The sequence below is a fragment of the Colius striatus genome, chromosome 19, assembly GCF_028858725.1.
Source record: "Colius striatus isolate bColStr4 chromosome 19, bColStr4.1.hap1, whole genome shotgun sequence".
NCBI classification, from domain to species: domain Eukaryota; kingdom Metazoa; phylum Chordata; class Aves; order Coliiformes; family Coliidae; genus Colius; species Colius striatus.
This window is the reverse complement of record NC_084777.1, coordinates 3,936,715-3,960,381: the sequence shown is the minus strand read 5'-3', so window position 1 is coordinate 3,960,381 and position 23,667 is coordinate 3,936,715. Positions and strand designations below refer to the sequence as shown.

At 48.3% G+C, this 23,667-nt stretch overlaps 1 protein-coding gene across 1 annotated transcript in view; it reads right to left on the bottom strand.

Moving 5' to 3' along the window:
• The window catches only part of VAV2 (vav guanine nucleotide exchange factor 2), a 130,371-nt gene that overhangs the window by 90,962 nt on the left and 15,742 nt on the right, over positions 1-23,667 (bottom strand). Inside the window, exon 2 of the mRNA XM_062011600.1 lies at positions 9,412-9,528. Coding sequence (XP_061867584.1) covers positions 9,412-9,528 — 117 coding nt within the window. The remainder of the gene's footprint in view (positions 1-9,411; positions 9,529-23,667) is intronic.

The following is a 23,667-nucleotide window of genomic DNA, read 5'->3' as shown; positions in this document are numbered from 1 at the left end:
GTCTGCTGAAACAGGGGGCTCAGCCAGTTCAGTTCACATCTGCAATGAACTGTGATCTCAGCTCTGCTTCTGGAGCACAGAGGTCCTTTTGATAAATTCCTGTGTACAGGCACTAAAGAACTATTCCTGCATGAAAGAAATATATACAATTTTTCTCAATAATCTTTACAGTGCACTGGTTTGGAAGAGAGTTTCTCTTTGCCATCAGAGAGCTGTTGAATCCTATCAGGCTCAGGTACATCGCTGGGATGGACAGCAATGCTCCAGAACCATCTCACATCCCAGCTCTCCAAGCACCTCTTGTCCTCCAGCACAATCTCCAGTTGCATGTGCCAAGGCAAGACAAGGGTGCCACAGGAACACCTTTGATAACACCTTTTTTCTTGAGAGAAATTCTACAGAAAGCTTTCCTTTGTCGAAGCCCCAGTTTTGCATCAGTGCTCTTCAGATAGATGTATATTTTAAATTAGATGGACAAAGCCAAGAGAAAAATAGAAGGGAATGTCTGTGAGAGCCCTTACTCTGTGTATAGGCAACATCCATTGCATCTCCAGGGACCACAGAATGCAAATAGCTGTGGATTTGCCTCCCCACTTATATGAGTAATTAACTGTCTTCAACAAGATGACCCTTAAAGGATGTGAGACAGCAGCAGGTCAGGGCACAGGACTGCCAAAGTCTGCCACTGCTCCACTGCCACCATTCTGCAGGGTCTGAAGAAACAGCTGCTTCTTGGGCCACATCTACACCAGTTCTTCAGGCAACACAGAATCCACACATTGTGTAAAGCATCCTCACTGCTGCATCACAGTCAGTCCTCAGCCTGTGCAGAGCAACTGGGCACCACGCTGCAGCTTCGAGACCCTTTGTGTGCTTCAAGTCAAGGTAGGCACCCCGGAGCTTCCCAGAGTCAGGAGGACCTTGAAGGTGGCATATGAAAGAGGTAGAGAGCTGGAGGTAAACTCTCCCACATGGCAGAGTCAGCAGAGAAGGTGCTTTCCATCAATAGCTGGCATCAACATTAAGGCAAAAAGAAGAAGTGCTGCCTGAGGATTAGGAGGGGAAACGCCACCACCCCAAGCCCCAGAAGAGCAAGCAAAGGGCTGGCTCTGATTTAGGTGTTACTTCCAACCCATTTACACATCACTCCTTCCCTTGAAGTATCAAACATCTTTTTCAAAACTTAAGTAACAGGCTGTGAAATCCCCACCCCATCAGCCAGGGAGAAATCTCCACCACAGCTCAGTCAGTCTCTCCCACACAAGCCTTACTCACGAGGAGGAATGACTGCAAACATTTACCAAGTCCATGCTGGCTCAAAAATTCCTGAAATTACAACAGGCCTGGAATAGGAAACCTTGACAAATGCATCTAAGTGTAGTGTGTCCACATCATTAGCTTTATCCAGGGTGCATTAAGGCTGCTTTCTTGCTACCATGATTAGGCTTTAATACGTAATTAGTAGGAAGAGAAGAGGAAAATGTCTCACTTACATGCACATCATTAAGACTGAGAACATAAATGAACTAGCAGCAGCATTACCATCTGAGGCTCATTAACTGGAGCAGCACAGCACTGAGGGTACAGCCACCCCTTCTCCCCTCCTCTGCCAGATTTGGAGGCAGGCAAGGAAAGGTCTGTAAGAGCTGGGAGACACAAAGGTATCTGTGGTACCCAGTGCCAGGACAAGAGGTAACAGGCACAGGCAAGAACACAGCAAATTCCACTTAAACACAAGGAGAAGCTCCTTTGGTGCTGAGCTGAGGGAGCCCTGGCCCAGGCTGCCCAGGGAGGGTGTGGAGGCTCCTTCTCAGGAGGTTTCCAACCCCACCTGGACATGTTCCTGTGCCCCCTGAGCCAGGGGAACCTGCTTTAGCAGGGGCTTGGGCTGGGTGAGTTCTGGATGTCCCTTTCAATCCCCATCACTCTGAGATTCTTTGAACATTTCTCTTCCAGTAAGTGACTGCCCAATCCCACAGTACCAGCACGGCCCCAGGCTTGCCGACTCAAGCCCATCTCCCTCCAAGCACCTTGGTCCTGGAGTTTGCCTGTGCAAGTAGTTCCAGGCTGATAGTTTCACTTTTTGCCCATTCTGCTAAACCACTGTTACACCCATGTGCTAATCTGTTTCAAGGAATGTTAATTACTATTGGAACCAAAGCATTCAGCCTTGGGACAGACCCATCATCAGATGCTACTGTTCCAAGAGACTGAGAAATCTCCAAAGGTTTTTAATAAAGAAACAGAAGAGCTCATTAGAAAATAACAAATTCTTTGTATTCCAAGACTCCCTGAAGTGATATTACCTGGGATGCATTTCCTTCCTTCCCCAAAGCACATGCACACTGTATAGTTAAGCTCAAGCGATGGCAGCTGCACTAATTGAGCACCAAGACATACAAAGACTGACTTTGTCTGTTGACATCCTTCAGTCACGATGATGCTCACTGTATCATTAAGTCTCAAATGCCTGATGACATAATAAAGGGGAGAAAAAAAATCCCATCTTAAGGGGTTCAAATGAAAACAGGCAGTTTTCAAACAATATACAGAAACTGTGTGGTCACCCAGAAGAGTCTGGCTGCTTCTCCCTCCCCTTTTGGGGGAAAAATTGTTTAAACACAGGTTTTCCAAGGAAGAAACACACAAAATAATTCTTTTCTCCCCGGTTTTGTCTCAAATTACTGCAAGGAGAGCTCAGACAAATCAAGAAGGTAAAGGAGAATCAATTTCATCCACATTAAGGACACACATTTGTCCATGTCCTGATCAATACTTTGGGTTCCTTGCACGTTAAAAACAATTCCATCACTGTTTGAGGCCCAACAGCAGAGTTCTCCCATCCAGACTATGGGAGTTACGAAAGATCCTGCCCATACTTGTTTGATCTGAAACATAAAACCCCTTAATGTGACCCCTTGGAAAAATACTAGGGAAAGCAGCCAAGAAATTAAAAACAACCAAAGCAAAGCTTCCCAGAATGAACATTTCTGGCTCTTTCGGTTCCACTGAGAAGCTGCACATCTATAAACAGACCAGATTTGTAAGTAGGGGAGAGAGGAAGGGGAAAAAGCAGAGAGAATTTGCCACAGCCCAGCTAAAAGCCTCTGCTGTGAATGCCAAAGGGCCACGGGTGCTGGTGCCTGGCTCCTGCGCTTGCTCCAGCCCAGGAGCTGGTTGCTTAGACATTGGGTTTTCATCTGCTCTGTTCAGACACTGAGCTCCCAAGCCCACAGATGGTGCAAGTCTCACAATCTCATGTGCCAAAGACCTCACAGCACCTCTCCTCCATGCTAAAAAATCAGAGCAGTCTCGCAAGCAGGGGGAACTCCCATGGTGGTGTTCGCTCACGCTGGTCCTCACCCGCTCAGTGACTGCTCAGAACAAAGTCCTTGGCAGCTTAACACAAGCCCTAAGGGGTGCCCAGCCAACTGGGAGCTCAATATCACTCTGGGATGAAGATCCACAGCAGCAGGGCTGATGCCACAAAGCATTTCTTGGCAGAGAACCCAACCCCAGTAACCAGAGGCCTTGGGTGAATGTGGGCACGTGCTTTCAGCCACAGCTACTGCAAGCAACCAGAGAGTTAACCATCAGCTGGAGGTGGTGATGTCCCTGCATGGGCATGCCAGAAGCTGCAGTGGCAAGGCTGCCCTCCCCACACTCTCATTCCGGGAGCTGGGGCTTCTCCCTCAAGCCAGGGCTCTGGGCAGCATCCAAGTTGAAAGTGAATTTTCATCTTGGTGGTGGTCCATAAAGCACAATATTGTCCCAAAGGCACGTGGGGGGCAGTGCAAGGGGCAGCATGGGCTCAGGGTGTCCCCTTGGGGGGGATAAGGTCACAGCAAGCACTGAGCAAACAAGGAGTAGCAGGTTCCTGGTTTCTTGCAAGCAAACACACACACAAATCTCTCTGCAGACCATTCACTCTGCTGCTCTCTTGGGAATTAAGAAAAGAAATGCATGCATCCTTCTTTTGGAGAATTCTTCTCCCTTCCCTCCCCACCTGCTGCATACACTCTGAGCAAGCTCCACAGCAGTTAGAAACCTTTTCATCTGCAACAGGATCCTGTTCTTGACACACATCCAACCTCCTCAGAGCAGCCACCCGAGTAACTGGCACAGAGGAACACGACACGGGAAGGTCTGTCAGGCTGCCTGGTCCTCAGGGGATTGGGAAATAACCCAGAGGTGAGGCACACTGTAGCACTGCCAGACAATCCTCTCCACCCCCAGCTGCTACCTCTTCATGCTCTCAGGTATACAGGTCTTTTTTGTCAGAAAAGAAAGACCCAAAGAGTTGTGACTGGGAGAAGGGAGAGCTGCTGCCACTGTCAGCTGCAGGAGGACAGGCCTTGGCCTGGCTTTGTTACAGCACCAAAATGCAGCCATTCACCAGAAAGTCTTGCAATTGTTAGCTACCTAAGTTATTTCATATAAATCTCCCTCCTTTATATGCCCAAACTATGTTAAAAAGGCACCCTTTAAAATGTTGCTGCAGGGACACTGACTTCACGTGATGTTAGAGATGATGGAGGGAGGGGAATTCTCAGCAGAGAAACAGAAACACAAGGCACCAACTCTCAGTTATGAGTCCCTTAAATAATTCTGACAACACTCCCCGCTCTCCTCTCTGAAAGAAGCAGAAAACTCAGTTTTCTGACTCTCTGGCAAGAGAGTGGAGTGGTGGGGAGTCAGAGAGGAACAGGGGGATGGCAGTTGAGCTCCTTCACAACTCTCCCAGCACCCCATCCTGATGGCCAGGGAGGTGGGACCTCTCATTTTGCAGATTCTCCAACCTCAGGGTGCTGGTGATGAAGACAAGTCTGCATCAGCATGTGGTAAGGACAGCCTGGATCCCCTTTCCAGGGCACCCAACACTGGCTCATCATCAGGAGAAAGGAGTCGCCTTGACCCTAAGAATTGTTTGGATGACACAAATGCTTTATAGAGGACACTCACCACTTTAACTCTGATAGTACCAGCACCTCCCTGCTTTGGCAGCTCCCCCAGCCTCTCCCATCATGAAAGCAGCTCTTGCTGGAGCTGTTGGAGTGTGTCATGCTCAGAGCCACCCTCCCCACCACGCACATCACCTCCCCAGCACTTCAGCCATGCAAGACAAGCCATGTACAAGTCCTCTGTCAGCCACCCACGGGTCACACGTGCCACTGAACCTTGGAGGACTCACTTGAGAGGGAGGATTGATCCAGACCTCCCCCTCCTCTGAGCTCTGTCCGAGCTGCAGGATTGGTGCAGCTCTCACCAACCTCTGGACCACAAGCAACAGAGTGAAAAACACTTTAATCTCAGCATCCCCGTCTCCTAATTTTTCAGCTGACCGATGAGCTGCTTCCCTTTTCTGTTTTTAGAACAGCATCATTTTGTGGGTCAGGGTAGGAGAGACCCTTATCTCACTGAAAAGCTTTTTTGCAACCAGTGCAGGAACTTCAAAGGAAAGCCAGGACAATGAAACACACACGAGGAGAGCAGAGAGGGGTGGGAGGCTAATAAACAGCACGCTCCACAGGTTTATGAATATTGGAACTATATTTCTCAAAAATAATAGTATATTACTGCAAGTTAGTGAAAATGAGTAACTCCCTTTAATGAACCTTGCTACCATCATGCTGACTAATAGAGTGGTAAAGAGTTTAATCCATATTTATGTACATTTTATCTCATTATGGTTGGTGCCAATAAATTAGCAAGTCCAATAAGAGCTACATCTTAGACCATCACTGCTATTAAATGTGCATGAAGCGCTGTGCAACGTGAGCACCAGCTTTTTATTGCATTTCTTTTTCAGGAGCCAGGCTGTACTAGCAAAGATTGGACACAGTCCCCACTGCAGAGGACCCCAGGGCACACTCCTGCAAGATCAGACCCTAATTAGGGACAAGGTAGTGTTGACAGGGGTTTTCCTCCTCGGAAGGCTTCACCCTGCACTGCTGCTGCATCCTGCAGCCAAGACACAACCACAGAGAAGCACTTCTGCACATGTGACCACTGGCAGCTTTGGAGTCACTTTAAAAGGATGACAAGATTTTTAGAACATTAAACTAGGAGACAACTGGGAGGGAACAATATAACAATCTCTTCTTTTAAGGGGTCTTAAAGGGGTGCAGCTAGAAATACGAGTGGTCAGCATCTCGGGTCACTTTTGGAAACCTCTGTCACGAAACACACAGCATGTCCCTTGTCACAGTGGGATTGCTTAATAACTGGACATGGAGGGGGAGAAAAAATGGCTGTGAGCAAATTAAAGCAGCCTGTCGAGTCCCTTGGGTGACTGGGAAACACTGCAACCAAGATTACAAGAAACATGACGCGTCTATTTGGCAAAAGCCTGCACTCGCCCATTACCCGACAGCCCATGAAGGCAGAGATGGAGCTTTTCAGCTCCACAGGGATTTGGGCTGGAGAAGCCCACATGGTTCACAATCCCATTTCACCAGCTGTTATCCTGGTGACAGTAAGGAAGGAGTCACTTCCCAAGCTTAAAGGTCAAGGAAGTAGCAAAACTAGGGGTAAAAACTCACATTCCTGGATTCCAACAGCCCCCAGGCACACTTGCTTCTTTGGAGGAGGCTCCATCAGTCCTATGGCAGCTCCTCCTTGCTGAAGGCTTGTCTCAGAAGCCAAAGGGAGTTAATCCCTCTCTGAGGGATCTGACTTTTCTTCCTCTTCTAAAGCACTAGCATTTTTCCTCTGCTACAAAACCCTGAAGGACCCTGCGGATTCCAAAGGACAAGCTCTTTATCAGATGGCACCACAGAAACACAAAGCCCTGCCTTTCTACTTGGTAATTACACTGCAGCAAACCCAAATGCTACTAGGAATTGCTGCCTCATTGTCCCTCTGGTTTAGAGGAGAGAAATAACTACACCTCAATGGCATCCAAAAAGGAAACACCCAATGCCACTCCACCAAGGTTTCTATGCAATTAAATGGTCAACTGTAACTGAGCTCCATTCAGAGAAGTCTCCTACATAGCCTAAGCATCTTGTAACCAAAAAAACACTATTAATCTAAGGAATGAGGAGCTCCAGGGAGAATTTTGTGTGTGTGAAGTCTGTGTTTGGCCAGTGGGAACGTGGATTAGAGGCTCCTTTTTCTCTCACTGTGAGTCCAAACGGAAAGGCGCTTTGGTCAACAGCACATTTTTCCCTGTTTATTTGCTTTGCCACTGTTGAACAGAGATCTGAGGACAATGTGGGAATGAAAGGTGGCAAAGACAATGGGGATGTTTTGACAAGCTTCCAGAGGGATTTAGGGTGGTACAGACCTGAGCAGCTGATACCTCCAGCAAGCTGATAAAAAACTGCATTGGAAAAAGTCCAGCAAGGTTTTTGTACACAGAATCTGGGCCTCCCACATCTTGGAAGGTTGTTTGAGGATGACAATGCACATAAAAATAAACAAGATCCAGGAGAGAACCCAGGTAAGCTACATTGGGATTTCTTGGAAGTTTATAACAAGTTTCTTTCCCAAGTCCCCTAAAAAACTAAACACTCAAGAGGTCGGAGAGAACGGTAAATCACCTCCCAAAGGCACAAACCTGAACATTGCCCTAGAGAGTGATCAGGAGGAGGAGGAGGGAATAGTTGTTCCCTAAACAGAGTAAAAAGGAAACCAAACTGTGCTCAGCTGACATGTTCCAGCAGCGTTTAACACCAGGCTCTATTAACAGGCATCTCAGGCAATTGGAAACAGCAGAAAGCAAGAGGCAATGTGACGATAAAGCAGCGTTTTAATTAGCGGCGGTTCTTTCCCCAGCCCAAAGGTTCCTTCTGTGCATTCATATCCCCAGAACAACAAAAGCCTTCTTGTATGTCATAAATCAAAAAATTCATAAAACAAGCCCCTGCAATTGCACATTCCAGATAATGGTCCAGAAATAAATTAGGCAATAAATATCAAATAATATATCCCCATCAGCACTGCAAATCCACTCTTTGGATAATCAGGAGAGAAGATGCCTTCCAGCAGCTTGTGTCTGGTAGCTGGAAACAGTAAAACAATAGAGAGCTTTAATAAATCTTTTAACACCTTTTCCACTGAAGAATATAGCAATTGTCCTGTGTAATAGCTTCCCCAAGCCCAGTATCCATCAGAGTAACAGCACAGCCCTGACATTGTTCCCGTCAAAAGCCAGGGTATCAGAACAACAGCCACTTGTCAAAATCAGGTAAGATTTTCCTCTCTCCAGCTGAGTCTCGTTCAGCACTTGGTGCCATTCATCAATTACAGCAAAACACAAAAACACCCTCTCTCCTCTCCTCTCCCATCTAGGTGAGACGTGGCACAAACACAACCAGCACCAAGGAATGGCTGGGAGGGAAAAAAGCCCTCCAAACACATTTCTGAGAAACTCAGGCATCCCATTTCACTCTGGTATGAAACCTCCTGACTGCCCCTGGGCACTGACTGGCCATCTTATGGAACCAGCAGTTATTTCGGTACAGCTATTCTGCTCACAGCTGTGCACAGAAGGGGCAGCAGAGGTCTGCACCCTGTGCAAGATCTGCACCCGCACCAGAAGTGCTTGTGGGCACAGAGTCCTTGCCACACAGTTGGTACAAGTCTGGGACTAAGGCTTGTAACCACCTGCAACGCTGCTATATGGAAATGTGCTGCTGGGGTTGCAGGATTGAATCCCTCAGGCAGGTTTAGGCAGAGCAGGGATAATGTTTAACACTGGTTTAAATGTGCTTGTCCCTCTAGTGAGCTTATGGGTAAGGAGATGGTGTGGCTTTGCCTCAGTCACCTGGTGAGCCCCCTGGAGCTGGGAAGAGGACCCGATGTCCTGATCCCAGCACTACAGCCTCTCCCAGCAGCTCATATGAACACAGACAATACTTGGATTTCCCCTAAAAAGGACATTTTTCATTTTAGAGACTGATCCCTGAGGTTTTGTAATCTAAAGCAGAAGCTTCAAGGCTTAGAATCACAGAACTGTTTGGTTGGAAAACACCTTTAAGATCACTGAGTCCCAGCCCTCGCCTCACCCTGCCCAGCCCAGCACTAACCCCTGGCCCTCAGCACCATGGCTTTGGGATCCCTCCAGGGCTGGGCACTGCCCCAGCCCCCTGGGCAGCCTGGCACAGGGCTGACACCCCTCTCAGGGACTTCTTCCTCAGCTCCCACCTCAACCTCCCCTGGGGCAACCTGAGGCTGTTTCCTCTTGTCCTATCATTCATTACCTGGGAGCTCCAGTTCCCTCAGCCACTCCTTTATTTCCCTTTGCGAAGGACACAGCAGAATCAACCCCCAGATACACAGACTACCACAGGCTCAGGTGCCCAAGGCATGGGTTAAGGGTGCAGAAGCTGCTCAGTAAACCACACAACCTTTGTGTTTTCAGCCAAAACCTGCAGCCCAAGTCTGGAGCTCAGGAGCAACTCTTACCTTTCCAAAATCCCGCACGTCAAAGAGGTCAAAGGGATCAAACAGGTCGCTGTTTCTCAACCCGAATTTGTCGTGACACACTTTTAAGAAGGTTCGGATGTTCTTCAGGCAGAGAAACTGAAAAGAGGAAAAGAGAAAAGAGGGGAAAAGTCAGCAAGAGAGGCCCAAATTTAACCTGAGATTTACTGAGTTAAATTCACAGGCGAGACGAGTTAACAGGGGCTCAGAAAGCCGCGCTGCAAAGCCAGGCATTAGTTTATTTGTTGTTACTGAAGATGTCAGGCTCCTGGTGCCCTGTGAGGACTCCTGTGTTCTCAGCTGCACTCCAGAAACAAACGCCCTCTTGAAAAACAAGTTTCACATAAGGTAACGTTGCAGAAGGGCTGGAAAGCTCAAGCCAGGCCGTTTCCCTTTCAAGGTCGAAGCCAAATATAAATTAGAGCTGATGTTCTACAGAAGCCCAGTGTTGAACTTTTAACCATTTGCAGCATGATCCCATTGCTTCCCTACAGAAGGGACACATGTTACAGGGCTTATTGGAGGTATTGCTGTACATCTCTAGACATCCCAAACAAAAGACTGGGACAGTGAAAATTAGGAGGGTTTTGCTTTGGGGACTGAAACAATCAACAATCTTTTCAAGTGGCATTTGCTCCCTTACTCTCATGCCTCTCTGATGCTTCAGGCACCACTAACAGGCTCACATCAGCCAGCCACACACAGCCAGAGGCAGTTGCCAGTCCTGAGGCTCAGACACAAGAGCTTCTCCTGACCCAGCTCAGATCCCGTTGCCGAGACCAGGGCAATCCCTGGGACTGTTTTGCTCATCTTTAATCCCAGCCCACGTGAAGAGGCAGAAATCTCACCCCTCTAGGGACACCCCTCGGTTACTCAGATAGCTCAACCAGCAGAGCAACATTATGTTTCTCTTTCAAGAAAACCCTGTCTTTGACTATAGCAATAATTGGTCGTTATTTGGCGAGCGTCGGGGATTTTGAGGTCTGGGGACTCCAGATTGTCTCGCTCCAATGGTGATCCCTGGCAGCAGAGGGGCTTAGATGAGGAGAATAAAAATCTGCTTCATCTTTGTAGCTGCATCACCTACATACTTCATCAGGACAGGCTAACTCTGCTGAGCAAGCCAATTAATTCCACTTCTTTCAGCCTCCTCAGGCTATTTGACAACGTATCTTCATTTTATTGCTGTATTTTTAAACCCCTCCTCTCTTTTTTCTGCAAATTCCTCACAACTACATAACAAACATGTTCGAGTTACGAGCACATCAATCCATTACAGGGGTGAATCATCCCCATGCGACAAACAGGCGCAAGACTAAGCAGCCTTTGGTCAGTGTGATTGTGTCACACGGCGCTGCCTCTGCTCCCCAAGCCACCATCAAACCAACACCATGCTAAAAGCCTGCCTGCAAACTTCACTGAGAGTTCAAAGCAGAATAAAATAGCTTCATTTTCATTTGATTAAATCAAAGCAGAGTCTTCAGAGCCATCGCATCTCCACAGACATGACCGCAATGCAGCTTGTCGTTACCATCTCATCTGGGATTATATGTGAGCTTTGTGGTGATGGATTAGTGAGACCACCTCATTAACCATAGGCTAATTCACCTACACAAAGAAAGAAATAACCTTTTACCCTTCTCCCCCATTCCAGCCCCCTCTACATGGAGCGACAGCAGTGCTCCCCCAGCACAGGACATTCCCATCACATCAGAGCCTTCTCATTAGACAAGCAAGTGCCAGAGGCAGAAACTGAAAACAATTCTGTTTTTCTAGGGCATTCCTCTATCTCACATAAACACTGCAGTAAATATAATCTGTCTAGACTGAGAGGGGGGGTTTGGAATTGCTTTATAACCTCTCTGCCCGATACGGGTTATTTCATAACTTTATCTTCTGGCTCTCTGCAAGAATTCACACCCTGGGCAAACCGTCTGCTTGCTCAGGGGGGGATTTGCTGCTGTGCTGCAGTCTCATTGATTTTAAATTTCTAGCATGTGTTTCTTTTAAATCCTTTTAAGCCTCCAGTTTTGCAAGTCAATGACACAGGTTATAGCCATAATTACAGCCAGTAAGAGGCAAGCTTCCTCCACACCCTGCTTTTCTGCTGCATTCCCTCCCCACCTCCTGCTCGTCCCGAGGCTGAGGCAGCAACCAAGGCTGAAGTGCTCAGGAAAGACAGACTTTGAGTGTTCACATTCAGCCAAGTGAAAGACACCCGATGGGTATGAAAACCTGCACTCTCTGCATGATGCATTTGTGGTTCCATATTCCTGAGTAGCTCAAAGTTCACACTAGCTTGGTTCTGAAGGATTGGAGATCACACATCCAACCGACTGCCTCATCCTGACAGCGTTTGTAACGGGGAGCCAGCCTCAGCTTCACCGTGGGTTTAAATCGGGCTGAGCTACCCCCATCTCACCTTGGCCCCAGCAAGAAAGGACAGGATCAACCACACTGTTCAGCATCAGCTGCATCCAACTGTCTTTGCTCATCCAATTCAAACCTGGGAGCCACCTCGCCACCAGCTGCTAAATGAGCACAGGGCACCCGCAGCAGTGCCACTGCCCTCCTCACAGCTCTGGGTGATGCCTGCAAAAAGTCACCAGCCAGACAGTCACTGAGCACAGGCAGATGACAAGCATCAAGGAAGACACTGATAATCTATTTAAAGAGTTGCTGAAAAGGCCTGATGCACAGTAAACCAACACAGCCCCACTCATTCAGCAAGGAGCTGTGGCAGCAGAGCAAGGCCACCACACTGCCCAGAGGCAAAGCCACAGCTTGGGAAGTAGGTTTCAGCCTCACTCCTCATGCACAAGAAGTCAGGGTGGGTACAACCCACACCTGGGTGTCAGCAGCACGATTTGCTCCTGCACTGTTTCTCTCTCACTGATCTGCAGAACATCTTGTTGTGCTTTTGCTCACAGGCAGTTCGAGGGTAGTTTGCTGTTGCTGAATTGTTGGATTGATAGTGGTACTCAATGGCCATATGTAAAAATTAGCTGCAATTGAATATGAGCTGTGCTGAGGTTATTTTATTTACTAGTCAATCACACCTTTGGACGAGTAAACACTCCACAGGAGAAAGAAAGAGAGAGAGAAATCAATGTTCTCCATGAGGCTCATTCACCACCTGCCAGGCCCAAAATCAATGCTGTCATTTATATGCTTCAAGTGAGACTAGAACTGAAACAGGGGCCCGAGATCTTTGGTGCAAGGGCCTTCAGGAGCCCAAGTGCTGCACATCTCAAGTCCTGCCATGGTCCTCCCATCACTGGCCACTTCTGGGGACAGACACCATCAGGATGCCCAGTTCTGGAAGGAGGCCCAGAGTAGACCAACAGCATAGAATCATAGATTCACAGAATGGTTTGGCTGGAAAAGACCTTTTGCAATAGCTCCAGGGCTGGGCACTCCCCCACTCCCTGGGCAGCCTGGCACAGGGGCTGACACCCCTCTCAGGGAAATGCTTCTGCCTCAGCTCCAATCTCAACCTCCCCTGGGGAAATTTGAGGCTGTTTCCTCTTGTCCTGTCACTCGTTACTTGGGAGAAGAGACTGACTCCCAGCTCACTGCAGCCTCCTCATCTGCTGAAACAAAACACCTTGAAGCCTGCCAATAGACAAGAAAAGCCTGTGGTGAGCTCTGACACAATCCTGAGGGCTGTGAGGAGCCGGCTCCTGCACAGGCACAGCCAAGGGCCCCACCACCTGTGCTCACCCAGTTTCGGAACAGCTTTGCTTATTTTTAAACACTCTGCAACGCCTTAAGGTGAATAAACTGCTCTCAGACACCAACTTTCTTCACCCCAGACTGGCAGAAACCAGAGGACATGCCCAGCCACCCCAAAACCCTGCTCTTCACCCGGGGCAGGAAAGGCAGGTCGGATGTTTCTGCAGTTATAAACTCCAGGGCTAGGAGAGAAGCCAGAGGGTGCACAGTAGCTCAGCACCTCACTCCTCACACCCCCATTTTAGTTGCCACCACCCCTCCCTGTGGTCCCCAAATGACTGGGCACCCACTGCACCTGTGCTGACTAGACAGCAGCTATTTCCAATGCAAATCAGTCAGAAAAGATCCAACTACTCCAGCAGCTAAGGTTAGGTTGGAAATCGTTCCCCAAGCTCAGCAGAGATGATCACAGGCTAGAAAGCTGTGTACATTCCTGCCTCCCAGCAGAGCTGCTTTGCTAAAGGGAGGTGTCAAAGAGGCAGACAAAAAGCTGGAGGATGCAGCAGCATTTGCTCAACAACCAAACTGCCCAAGGTGGGATTTGGAGGATGTTCATGTTAGCACTGGAACAGTCCCTGATCTCAGCTGGGGAAGAGCTTTTTCTCTGAGAGGGGTGTGAGCCCCTGTGCCAGGCTGCCCAGGGAGCTGGGGGAGTGCCCAGCCCTGGAGGGATCCCAAAGCCCTGGAGCTGAGGTGCTGAGGGCTGTGGGTCAGTGCTGGGCTGGGCAGGGTGAGGGCAGGGCTGGGACTGCAGGAGCTTAAAGGGCTTTTCCAACCAAAATGCATTTGGGATGGCACAAGGGAAGGTGCTGCAAGGCTTGTCAGTCTCCAAGATACACTGAGTAACGTAATCAAACATAGGAGAAGGAAAGAACTGTGTGTAGATGATTTTGTCTGGCAGGGCAGGATCATGCAACAGCTCACAACTTCTCAGAAAGGGCCTTTTGGAGAGGCAGTGACTGCTGGCAGCCGGGGTTAGTGCTCTGGGGAGGAGCAAGGCTGCACACAATAGCGCTGGGCAGCTCGGCATGCAGCCATGTGCTGAGCCACAGCCAAAGCCGTGGGCTTCAAATGGGCCCTGCAGCATGCAAGGAATGCTGCAGCTCTGCTGCTGGAGATAACCCACTGATGGATGACGAAAGTAACTTTCTGCAGTGTTTCCTGACCGTGATGTCAGATTTCCTCTTATCTCGCTGCCGGCACAGCTTGAAAGCACCGGGCAAAAAGTAAGTCCCCACCAGGGAGCTGTGAGCATCTGCTTATCACAGCCTTCACAAACAGAGATGGGAGGGCTTCTCATTGAGAAAACACATCATTTGTGATGATCAGTGGGGAAATGGGTATCCTGTGGCACAAATGAAAGCCCAGGGATGTGTTTCTGAGTGATGTCAAGTTCCCCTGCACTACTCTGTCATTGAAAAGGGGCATCAAAACCCCCTTTGCTTGCTCCAAAGTCGAGAGAGAAGGTCCAAGAGCGTCCACACACCCAGCAGGAACCACAGAGCCGCAGCTAACACAACTCTGCATTTGGAACCACACAAATCACAACCTTTATCTAACCTCTCCCAACAGCTCTGCCCAGTCTACCTCGCCTCCACATCAGGTGTGACCAGGAGACTTTTGGGAACAGCAATAAGTCAAAAAGCACAAGTAGAGCTTGTGTCACCCCACACCAGCAGCACCAAATCTCCAGTGGCTTTGTTCTTTTCTCGCCCCATTGTCTCTGGTAGAAAGGAGCAGCCACAGAAATGATACAAAACATCTCTGCAGAAAATTTCCCTCCCCGTTCCCATTTGGATTCAAGTCGCAGCTCATCAATTACTTTAGATGGACAGATTAAATTTCAGGTTGTTGGACAGCAGATTTATCTATTGAGAAGTGGAGAATGAAATTCTTTCTCAAACAATTTAGTGCTATTATTTCCCCCTGTTTCAAAGACTCCCCTATCACAGAGCACTCATGGGCTGGGCAAATCCCACTTAACAAGAGTGATTAATGAGCCCAAAATGCTGATGAGTGCTGACCTCCCCACAGCTTCATCTCCTCCTCACATCCACCCACCTGCAGGGATTAGCCCTAGGAGAGTACCTGAGGGAGAACAACCACTTACTTTAGCAGACATCCATAGCTCATCACTGCGAGGACTATGGGAAAGCAAACCTGCAGCAAGCAAAGATCCTTCCCAGAGAGAAGCATCAGCCAGAGCTCGGAGAGGCTGCAAACCTCCAGCAGAAGCTCACCAAGAGCTTCTATCTCACTCAGCAGAAGCACAACACAGAGCAAGGCAGCACTGCTGGGAGGCTGTCCAGCAGCAAGCCCAGCACTGCTGCACACCAGGAGGGGCTGCCATGCCCTGCTCTGATCCTCCTCCTACCTTTGCTCATCATCACTCACACATAGGCCAAGCAGATAAAATACTCCCAGTTACCTTACAGGAGCTTCCCATCACAATGTGTGGGCTCTCCAAGGGAAGAGGGCTCTCAGATAACAGAATTAAAACTCATGAACCAGAAGCCAGAATATATATAGAATTGTAAAAAGCAAAACTAACAAAGGGAGGCTCTGGAGTAACCTCCTAAACACCCTGAAGTCACAAGCCTCAGCATGAGAGGCAGAGGAATGGCTCTCAAAAGTGGGCTCAAACATTAAGCAGAGCTCCTGGATTTCATGCAAGACATGAACTACCAAAACAAGGCAAGGACCAGAGGCAAACACCTCCGAGGTGGTAGATAAGAGGATGTGGCAAGAGTGAGAGACAGAGCACAGGGTCAAATGATTCAATTCAATTAGTCAGAGAGGCAGAAGAAATGTGCAGCGACATACTCAAGTACACAGAGAGGATGCACAGGAGACAACTGCATCTGTGCCTTCTCTGCTTGCAGTAGGAGCTCGTGTGAGGGCAACAGCATCATCCCACCCTGGGTCTGCTGTCACCCTGCCAAGCAGCACTGCAGGAGTTCATCCTATGTTACCCTGAGAAGGTTTTTATGGCCCCTGAACTCCCTCCAGCAAAGGCTGCCAGGCTTGTTTCCCCCACTACACACACTCCTTCAGAGAAAGACATGGAAAAGCAAAAAAGGGAGTCCAGAGGTGCAGATAAAATCCCCATCAAGCAGCTACTGAGTCCAAAATGATAGAGCAGGGCTGGAGGAGGGGCAAGGTTGGAGTGACATCCCCCAGTTTGGAGAAGGGAAAGGAAGTGACACGAAAGGCGGAATGCTGTGTCCTCTGAGGCAAACTCCAGCAGCAGCAATGACCTCCCTGAAGCTTAAGAACACCGAGCACAGCAGGAGAGGCTCGTTAAAGCCCATGCAGAGAGCCAGCAGCCCGTGTGTGCAGCATGGCAGGGCACCCGCAGCACACGGCGCTTCACCCCGCGGAAGGAAACGGCAGCTTCCCACAGCAAACGGCCGAGCTGCAGCCCCTGACAGCGCTTCCCGGCTCTGGGCAGCCCTCCCAGGTCTGCAAACAGCTTCTCACCATCTGCTCTGCGCCACTGAGGCCTCATCTGGGTCCTGTGTCCAGTTCTGGGCTTCCCAGTTCAAGAGGGACAGGGAACTGCTGGAGAGAGGCCAGTGCAGGGCTGCCAAGGTGATGAAGGGACAGGAGATCTCTCTGATGAGGAAAGGCTGTGGGACCTGGGGATGTTCAGCCTGGAGAAGAGAAAGCTGACAGAGGGAACCCCAACATTTATACCTAAAGGGTGGATGTCAAGAGGATGAGGCAACACTTTTGTGTCCAGTGACAGGACAAGGGGTGATGGGCATAAGCTGCAACACAAACAGTCCCACGAACACAAGGAGAAACTCCTTGGTGCTGAGGTGAGGGAGCCCTGGCCCAGGCTGGCCAGGGAGGGTGTGGAGGCTCCTTCTCAGGAGGTTTCCAAACCCACCTGGACACATTCCTGTGCCCCCTGAGCCAGGGGAACCTGCTTTAGCAGGGGCTTAGGCTGGAGGAGCTTCCCTCTGCAGGGCCCTTCCAACCCCCACTGCTCTGTGGTCCTGTGGATTGTTAAAGTAAGGGCTTTAATGCCTTAGAGTGTTTTATTAAAGATGCTTACAAGGTCAGAAACCTTCTACTCACACACCTCAAGTGTGACAAGCCCAGAGCTTTCACCCAACCACCCAAAATCCAGCGGGTCCAACAGGTTCAGCACCAGTCCAAACCCCAACTGCAGGCCCGAGGTTTGTCTAACCAGAAACCCTTCCACTGAGCCTTTACAAAAGCCTCACCCAGTTCCCTGCATCACATCAGGCTGCTGACTGCAGTTCTGAAAATTAGGAAGTCTCTAAGAAAGAGATCAGCAGAAGGTATCACCACCATGCTTTAGAGAAGAAATCCAGCTGGACACTTTAAGGCTCGTCAGTATCACAGGCAAATACAATAAAGAGGTCTCTTTGACTTTCCCACACAATCCAGGCTTAGAGTCCCCATCTCCTGCATCCCAGCTCTGGGCTGGCTCCATGGCACATGTACCAGCAGACTGCCAAATCCAAGCTTGGCCCCAGTGTGCAACAAGATCCACATTAAGCCTGGGAGCTGGAGAGCTTGAAAGGATTGGTCAATCTACCCATGTTTGGCAACCAAATGGAGAGTTCCATGCTGATTAAAGCCAGCTTTCTTCTCCTTTCACTGGAAGACATGAAGTTCCATCAGGGGAACTGAGTTAAGAAAGAGATGTGGAGGGGGAAGATGTCTTGGCTTTTATTATTGACCTGAAGTCCTAAACTCGTGTTTGCCTCACTGGGGTTGACACTTCATCCCTCATAAAGCATGACCAGAAATAAAAGATGGACTATGTAAAAGAAAGAAATCAGGATTAGAGTGAGAAATGAGATACCTTCCCACACACTGAGTTTTCATCAAGGAAAATTCAAAACATTTTGGCCAACCCAAAGCTTTCAGACAGGACTTGATCTAAACCATGACAATCAAATTATAACACAGAATTCAGCTGCTGGTAAAGAAAGAAAGAGGAATTGTGTAACCCTATATTGAGTTACACTGTAATGATATGCTTACAGGGAACTTTCCAAGCAGCCATTGTTCCCTGCTCCTCAGGCTGGCTCAGGGAATCAGACCGTGATGAACTTTTGACAGGAGGGCGATGAGAACAGCTACGGTGCATCTCCAAGATGAGTAAAGAGCAGCCAAGTCAGGAAAACAAGTTTTGTCACATCAAGTATTGGGGCCAGGCTCAAGGAAAGGAGATCCCAGCAGTAGCTGGCAAGCCTGGGCTAGTTCAAGAAATTCACAGAACCTCATGTTTGTCTCTTTAAAAACCAAGCTGCCCTATATAAATGCTGAAGAGACAAGCTCTGAGTGTTGGGAGGCAGAAGCGAGCCATGGGGTGGGATCTGAGGTAGTTGCCTGATGATTCCAATACCATTTATGCCAAACTCTAAAAACAAACTACTATTAAATAATAACCAAATATTATGTTGAGTTAAAGACCTTTCCATCAACTTCATAGGAGTCACACAGCATTACATACTCACTGATATCTCCAGACCACCCCTGAGCTGATTGTGCCACAGGCTGCTACCGTTAGACAGAGGCACATCCTCGTTTAGAGGGAACACCAGTCTCATTTTGGGGGACACACCAGTTTTACTGCAGATACCATAGGCTTTTCTGGTTTAAAACATCCCAAGAACTCTTATTTCCAAAGTTCTGCCATCAGATCAATGGCATTCAATCTTCCAACACCCAGAGGACTTTTAAGGCCAGACTTTGGATGGATGCCACGGCGTTATTCATCCATCACGGCTACGCGCCACTTTCCTACGTACAGTCATCATTTTTGGGTGACTCACTTGCAATTAAGAGTCCCTTCACTCTCAAAAGTTACAGCTCAGTGTGTTCTTTTCCTCACTGCACAACATGCCAGGTTACCTGCCAGGGAGCAGAAGCGCTGAACAAACGAACTCCCGAGACGTTCATCGTACCGAGCCGAAGCCGCGCCGCACGCAGAGGGAAAGCGCCGCCGAAACCACCAGCTCAGCCATCAAAAATGTCTCTGACTCGGTCTTTGTTGCAGCTTTCACCCTTTTTAAATTGGTGAAGGAGGAAATAATGGCCCAGAACAACTGCAAACTCCTGTCCTTTTGAGATGTGCACAGTCTTGTGGCTCCAGGCAAGATCTGGAGATGATCCTTCGGCTTCCAGGTGGGTACTGAAGGACCTGAAGCTGTAGCTGGTGCTGGCTGAAGGGTTTTGCATCCCAAGGAGATGCAGATAGCCTGCTCACAGAGACAGCTGCTGGCACACACCCTGACACCGTTACACCTGGGCTGCCTTACACCTTCCTGGACTGTTGCCCAAGTTGCTATCTACTTGCCAAGCCTTGCTAAAAATCAGGCCAGCGGCGGCTGACAATGGGTTCAGTGAAAAATGGCTCCTGAATGTCACACCAGGGACCAGGATGGCATTATTAGAAACAGACAACACACACTCAGAAAACTCTGCTTAATGGCACCAGGTAATGAAGCTGAAAGACATCCCCCAGCCTCTTCCTAAAGAAGTAATTAAAACCAGAACACTACTTTTCACATTATGGACAACTGATGCAGACCTGCACATGAAATCAACTGCATTTTGTGAGATTAAGCCCCAGAATGTGCTTTTAATAGGTCTCTCGATGCTCCTCTGCCTCAGGGCAGCACACTGGGGCTCTGCACCAGCATCAGCTCCTTGCTGCTGAGATGAGGCTGCCTCAGAGCAGCTCAGTGCCACCTTCACTCCCAAAAGCAACAGAAACGGGGTCATGGGGGTGCTCCTGGGCCAGCCAACTCATCCATCACTCCTCCATGCACAAGCTCCCAAGTGCAGGGATGCAGCAAGAACAGACAGTTGGAAGGAGGTAGGAAGGACAGACCTTGTCCTGTTACTATGTGCCCTTGTAAACAGCCCCTCTGACCTTCCTGTAGGCCCCTTTAGGTACTGGGAGGCTGCTTTTATAACTTCCCCCCCATCAACAGACAGTACCAAACAACATCTCAAATGATAAAAACACAGCTGAGTACTCAGAACCTTCAAGGCATCAGGAGAAACCCCCACGAGTCTTCCACAGACTTCAGAGTAAATCCCCAGATCCTGCTTGGTGTTCTCATATTGGCTCTGAGTCCATTTCTGTGTATCAGGGAAGGAAAATCCATCCACCAACACAGACACTGAGACACATTTTTCTTGCTACCTGAAGCGCTCACGCTGCCTTTGGTGATTTGCATTCAGGGTATCAGTTCCTCTCCTTTTCAACACTGCAAGGAAATTAATTAACTGAATAATAACTGTAAGTATCACAAAGCTTGGGAGGCTGAGACAGGAAATCTGAAGGTTAACCATCATATTTAATGCATGCAGGAGATAAAAATCAGAATGAACTTCAATGGGGGAAGGATGAGGAGGCCAGTGGCATTACTGTGATATTGGTTGTTTTGGGCTTTTTGAAGATGAAAGCCTGTATTTTAGCTTTATGATTACAATTAATCATTTTTCTCCCTTCTGGAGAGAGAAGAGGGGTGTAATTCCTTACTACAGAGTATCAAGCATCATTCCAAATCTGAGTTGTAATGAAAGCCAGGCAGCAGAAGCAAAGCCATCACTCTTTGGTCCTGGCATTGTATCGAAAGGAAACCCCAGTTCTGGAAAGGATGCTGTGCCCTGGACACATAGCACATGCTGACCTGTCCTAACCAGCTCCATGTGTAGGTCTGCACCTCGTGCCATGCCCTACACACACACAACACAGCAGCCATCCTCTAACAGCAGCACAGGAGTGCAATATCTTGGGGACACAGTATGGGGCAGCTTTCTGGCCACCTTGCTTCAACTCAGCCTGGCAGACACTCAATCAAACACAGCATGAATCACTGTCCTAACAGTCAACCACATCTCCTTGTTCTCCCTTTTCCATTGAAAGAGTGGAAGGTTTGAAACCAAAGTGCCCTGATCCACCCTAAAGCAAGATGTTCACTTCAGCAAAGCACACTTTGGACTTGTTGGAGGGAGAAGGCAAATGCCATGAAAGGCATCTCTGATGTTGTAGTTTTGCAGCTTGTCAGTTACCTCAATTCACACCAGGGGAGGAAAACCCTGAAACAAAGAAACAATCACTTTCCATCCCCAGTTCTTTTTGCAAAGCGGAATTTAATGGGAGACTTCAGCCAGTGGACTGTAAAGCTTCCCAAAGCAGAAGAAGATTTGTTGCCACAATGAATTAAAGACCTCTCTCTGCAGTGAGTAGTGAGTAAAGTTCCAGGCATCAAACTTTGGCAGCCACAGCACTGGCTCCAGACCTTTCTGGATCTGGTGCAGCCCCATCCGTGACCTTTGCTTCAGGGACAGGCTTAAACTGAATGAACCAAAGAGGACTTTTGTTTCTGACCCAGTTTATTTTCAATCTCTCCCTGAGGATGTGACTATTTTACCTTATCTGCAACATTTGTCCCTCCTTCCCAAGCTCAAGAGGCACCATTTCTTGCTGTGGCACAGCTCCTACAGCGACAGCCCAGTCCCTCTCCCTCCTGATGGAAACAGGCTACAGAAAACTAATCTACTGGCTACTTAATTTGTAAAGCTGCTTAGAAGGGTCACATCCCCAGCTCATAAGAACCATCAGCAAGAACAGATCGCAGCGATTACAGGAAATAAGGCTCTGGATATTTATATAAATGAATACCAGAGCGTAACGAGATCATCGGGACCCTCCCTCTAATCCAATACCTACAGCACAGGCTTTGCAGCTCTTAACACTTGCTAATCTGTTAAAGTAACAGGGCAAGAGTGCACTCAAAGCTGGCACCAGAGGCTGGAGAGGGCTTTAGAAGCCATCCCAAAACCTCCTGTATGTTCTAACTGAATCATTTCCAGCTTTGGCTTAGCGTTTCTTAAGCCAGACTATTTTTGTCTAAGCCAGACTAACAGTGGCTAAACGTGCACTAGCAGGGATAGATTTTAGGCAACAAAAATAGGCAAGAATGCCTTTTTGTTGTTGGGGTTTTTTGGGGTAATGATGCTCTGCTAAATGATTTAATAGAAAGTTTAGTGTGTACATGTAATGACAGGCAGCAGCACCCCTGGGATTCTGAACTTATCCCTGAGCTAAACTCGCTCCAGCAAGAAAATCCAACCAGGACTTCTCACGGTGAGACGAGAAGAGAAGCCAGTTCTCTCTAGGAGCTGACTTTCCTCTCTCCATCCCTGCAAGGACTTGGGCTGAGTCAAAAGCAGGTATTTCCCAGGACAAGCACTTCCATTGGAAACAGAACTTCCCAGCCAGACACAACAGTTGCAGTGAGTTGCAAAGCTCGCTCCCCTAATTGGAATATATCTAAAATAAACACTGTATAACAGCATAATTGCATTTGCAGAGTCAGGGAAGGCTGCTGTGCCCATCTAATTAATTTGGTGCAACTTGAGCACAGAGATAAGGCTCCAGGGACACGTTGGGCTGGACCACTAACAGTGTATGTTAGTAGGAGGGGTTGGGAACTGGAAGCTGCATCCGATTCCTTCCTCGGCTCAGCTGCTCAACCCCATCTCCTTCCAAAGCCACTCACTCTGCTTTAGTAGGTTGAAAGTGATCTGGACACGAAAGGACAATACTCAGAGCTTCTAATGGGAGAGGATCAATACATCTGAATAGGCAGAGGCCCTAAAAAAAGCTCACTGACCCATAAATTAAAGTTACTTTGTTGACATGGCTAAGGCAGTGTCAGCTCCCAGCTAAACAGTCTCTCCACTTCCCCCTGTTTTTGGCACCAACCCTGTCCTGTTTTCCTAATTGCACCCAATTAAACATCATTTTTGCTCCTTCAGCTGCACATAAAACTGCAGAAAAGTGACCTTTCTTCTGCTTTAAATGAATCCTTCTCTTAGCAACCACCTTCCAACAACACACACACGGTGTAAAACGTACCAAGCACAGAATGAAAGTGCAGGAGGAGCACACAGATTTCTGTCAGGCCATCATCCACTCGTTGTGTGCAGCCCAAAGTACAAGTTATTTAAAAAAACCTTGTTTAGGAGCCAGCATAATACTTTTAAAAAGCCATACAGCAAACATTAAGCCAGGTCTGGCTCCTGTGCAAATGGCTGTGGCATGTATTAAGCTGAGCTGTTGGGAATAAATTGCTCCTCTGCATAACGCAATCAAGACTATACAAAGAGAACAGAATGAAGGCTACACAGTACTTTATAGGGCCATAAACACCAAGGGAAATAAAACATCTTCCTCTAAGGTGTAGCTTCCAATGCAAAAAGCTCTTATTCAAAACAGTGCTTCCCCAAGCTCCACAGAGGAAAGGCTTGCTGGCTGCTGAGTGCCTCTTAGGGAGAGGAGCATAAATCATCTCATGTAAAGTCATCATGACCCATCACTTCTGCTTGCATTCAAGAAGCAGAGTTAGACTTTTTTTGGACCACAAAGAGCATTCCCTCACCAGTCCTGGCCAGGACCAGCTCTCCCCAGACATTCACACACTCAGACCCCAAATCACTAAG